At 72.9% G+C, this 1804-nt stretch overlaps 1 protein-coding gene across 1 annotated transcript; it reads left to right on the top strand.

Annotated features, from left to right (window-relative positions):
• Positions 1-323: 323 nt before the first annotated feature.
• Positions 324-1578, top strand: OLIG2 (oligodendrocyte transcription factor 2; the record flags this gene model as incomplete). The annotated part of the gene is made up of 2 exons (XM_082045299.1): positions 324-351; positions 666-1578. The coding sequence occupies exon 2, from the start codon at positions 703-705 to the stop codon at positions 1576-1578; it is 876 nt and encodes a 291-aa protein (XP_081901425.1). The 5' UTR covers positions 324-351; positions 666-702.
• Between the last annotated feature and the right edge of the window lie 226 nt (positions 1579-1804).

Raw genomic sequence — 1804 nt, 5'->3', positions numbered from 1 at the left:
TCCCAACAGCTGTTCCCGGCGCTGTCATTGTTACATTTTATTATGGATTTGACAAAAGTCCCTCCCCCCTACCGCGCCCCCCCGCCGGGCTCCCAGCGCCGCTGCCGGCCGTCGACCCCCCCGTCCTCCCGCCCCATCGAGCCGGACCGGCCCCGGTGACATCAGCCGTTCCCCCCCTGGCCGTCCCCCCCCACCTCCGCCGCCGCCGATTGGCGCAGCCCCCCTCCCGCCCGGTGACATCGTTCCTCCCCGGCGCGGCTATAAAGCCACCGCCGCCGCCGCCGCAAGGTGCGCGCTGCTGCCGTGCTCGCCCGTCACGGCGCGCCGCTCCCTACGGCCGCCCCGCGCACGGTAAGTGTCCCCCGCGCCCGCGCACCCCGGCGCGGCACCCCCGAAGTCCCGGCCCGGCGGAGAGGCGCGGAAGGAGGGACGGGACGGGACGGGACGGGAAGGGAGGGGAGGGGCTCCCCCGAGGGCACTCCGCGGGCGGCGGCGAACGAAGGGCGGGCAGCGCGGTCTGTCCCGCCCGGAGCGTCGCTCCGCGACCCCGAGGAGCGGCGGCGGAGCGAGCGCGCCGACGTGGCGGACGGGCGGCGGGGGTGCTCCGCCAAGTTTCCGCGGGCGCTGACCCGGTGCCGCCTGCGGGCTCTCTCCCCTCCCCGCAGGCAGTCCGGTGCGCGCCGCCGTCCCGCCCGCCGTGCCATGGACTCGGACACCAGCCTGGTCTCCAGCCGCCCGTCCTCCCCGGAGCCCGATGACCTCTTCCTCACGGCCAGGAATAAAGGCAGCGGCGGGGGCTTCACGGGCGGCACCGTGTCCAGCTCCACGCAGAGCGACTCCCCGCCGGAGCTGAGCGCCGAGCTGCGCAGCGCCATGAGCGCTGCGGGGGTGGTGGTGGTGGACAAGTTGGGCTTCAAGTCCTCGTCGTCCTCCTCCTCGTCGTCCTCCTCGTCCTCCTCCAAGAAGGACAAGAAGCAGATGACGGAGCCAGAGCTGCAACAGCTGCGGCTGAAGATCAACAGTCGGGAGCGCAAGCGAATGCACGACCTGAACATCGCCATGGACGGGCTGCGGGAGGTGATGCCCTATGCCCACGGCCCGTCGGTGCGCAAGCTCTCCAAGATCGCCACGCTCCTCCTGGCGCGCAACTACATCCTCATGCTCACCAACTCCCTGGAGGAGATGAAGCGCCTGGTCAGCGAGATCTACGGCGGACACCACGCCGGCTTCCACCCCGCCGCCTGCCCCGGCGGCATGGGCGCCCACTCCGCCCCGCTGCCCGGCCATCCGGGCCACCCCGCCTCGCACCCCGTCCACCACCCCATCCTGCCCCCGGCCGCCGTCTCCAGCGCCTCCCTGCCCGGCTCCGGCCTCTCGGCCGTCAGCTCCATCCGGCCCCCCCACGGGCTCCTCAAGTCGCCCTCAGCCGCGGCCGCGGCCCCGCTGGGCAGCGGCTTCCAGCACTGGGGGGGGATGCCCTGCCCCTGCAGCATGTGCCAGGTGTCGGCCCCGCCGCACCACCACGTCTCCGGCATGGGCACCGCCAGCCTCCCCAGATTAGCCACCGATACCAAATGAGTCCCTCGGCGGGGCCGTTCCGCCGCGCCCCGCGCCGCCCGGGCACCTCCAGGACCTACAAACGCGCCCTCCCCGGCGGCAGCGGGTCCCCCTCGCCCCCGGGGCCGTCGGAGGGGCGGTGGAAGGGGATGGACGCCGGCCTGGGCTCTGCCCGGCTCCCCAAACGGCGGGGAAACCACCCCAACACAAGTAAACGGCCGCGCATCTTCTTTATTTTTAATTTTAC

Source organism: Streptopelia decaocto (assembly GCF_964273445.1).
Source record: "Streptopelia decaocto genome assembly, chromosome: 1".
Lineage (NCBI taxonomy): Eukaryota > Metazoa > Chordata > Aves > Columbiformes > Columbidae > Streptopelia > Streptopelia decaocto.
Note: the sequence above shows the minus strand (reverse complement) of the source record. Positions and strands in the feature narration are given on the sequence as shown.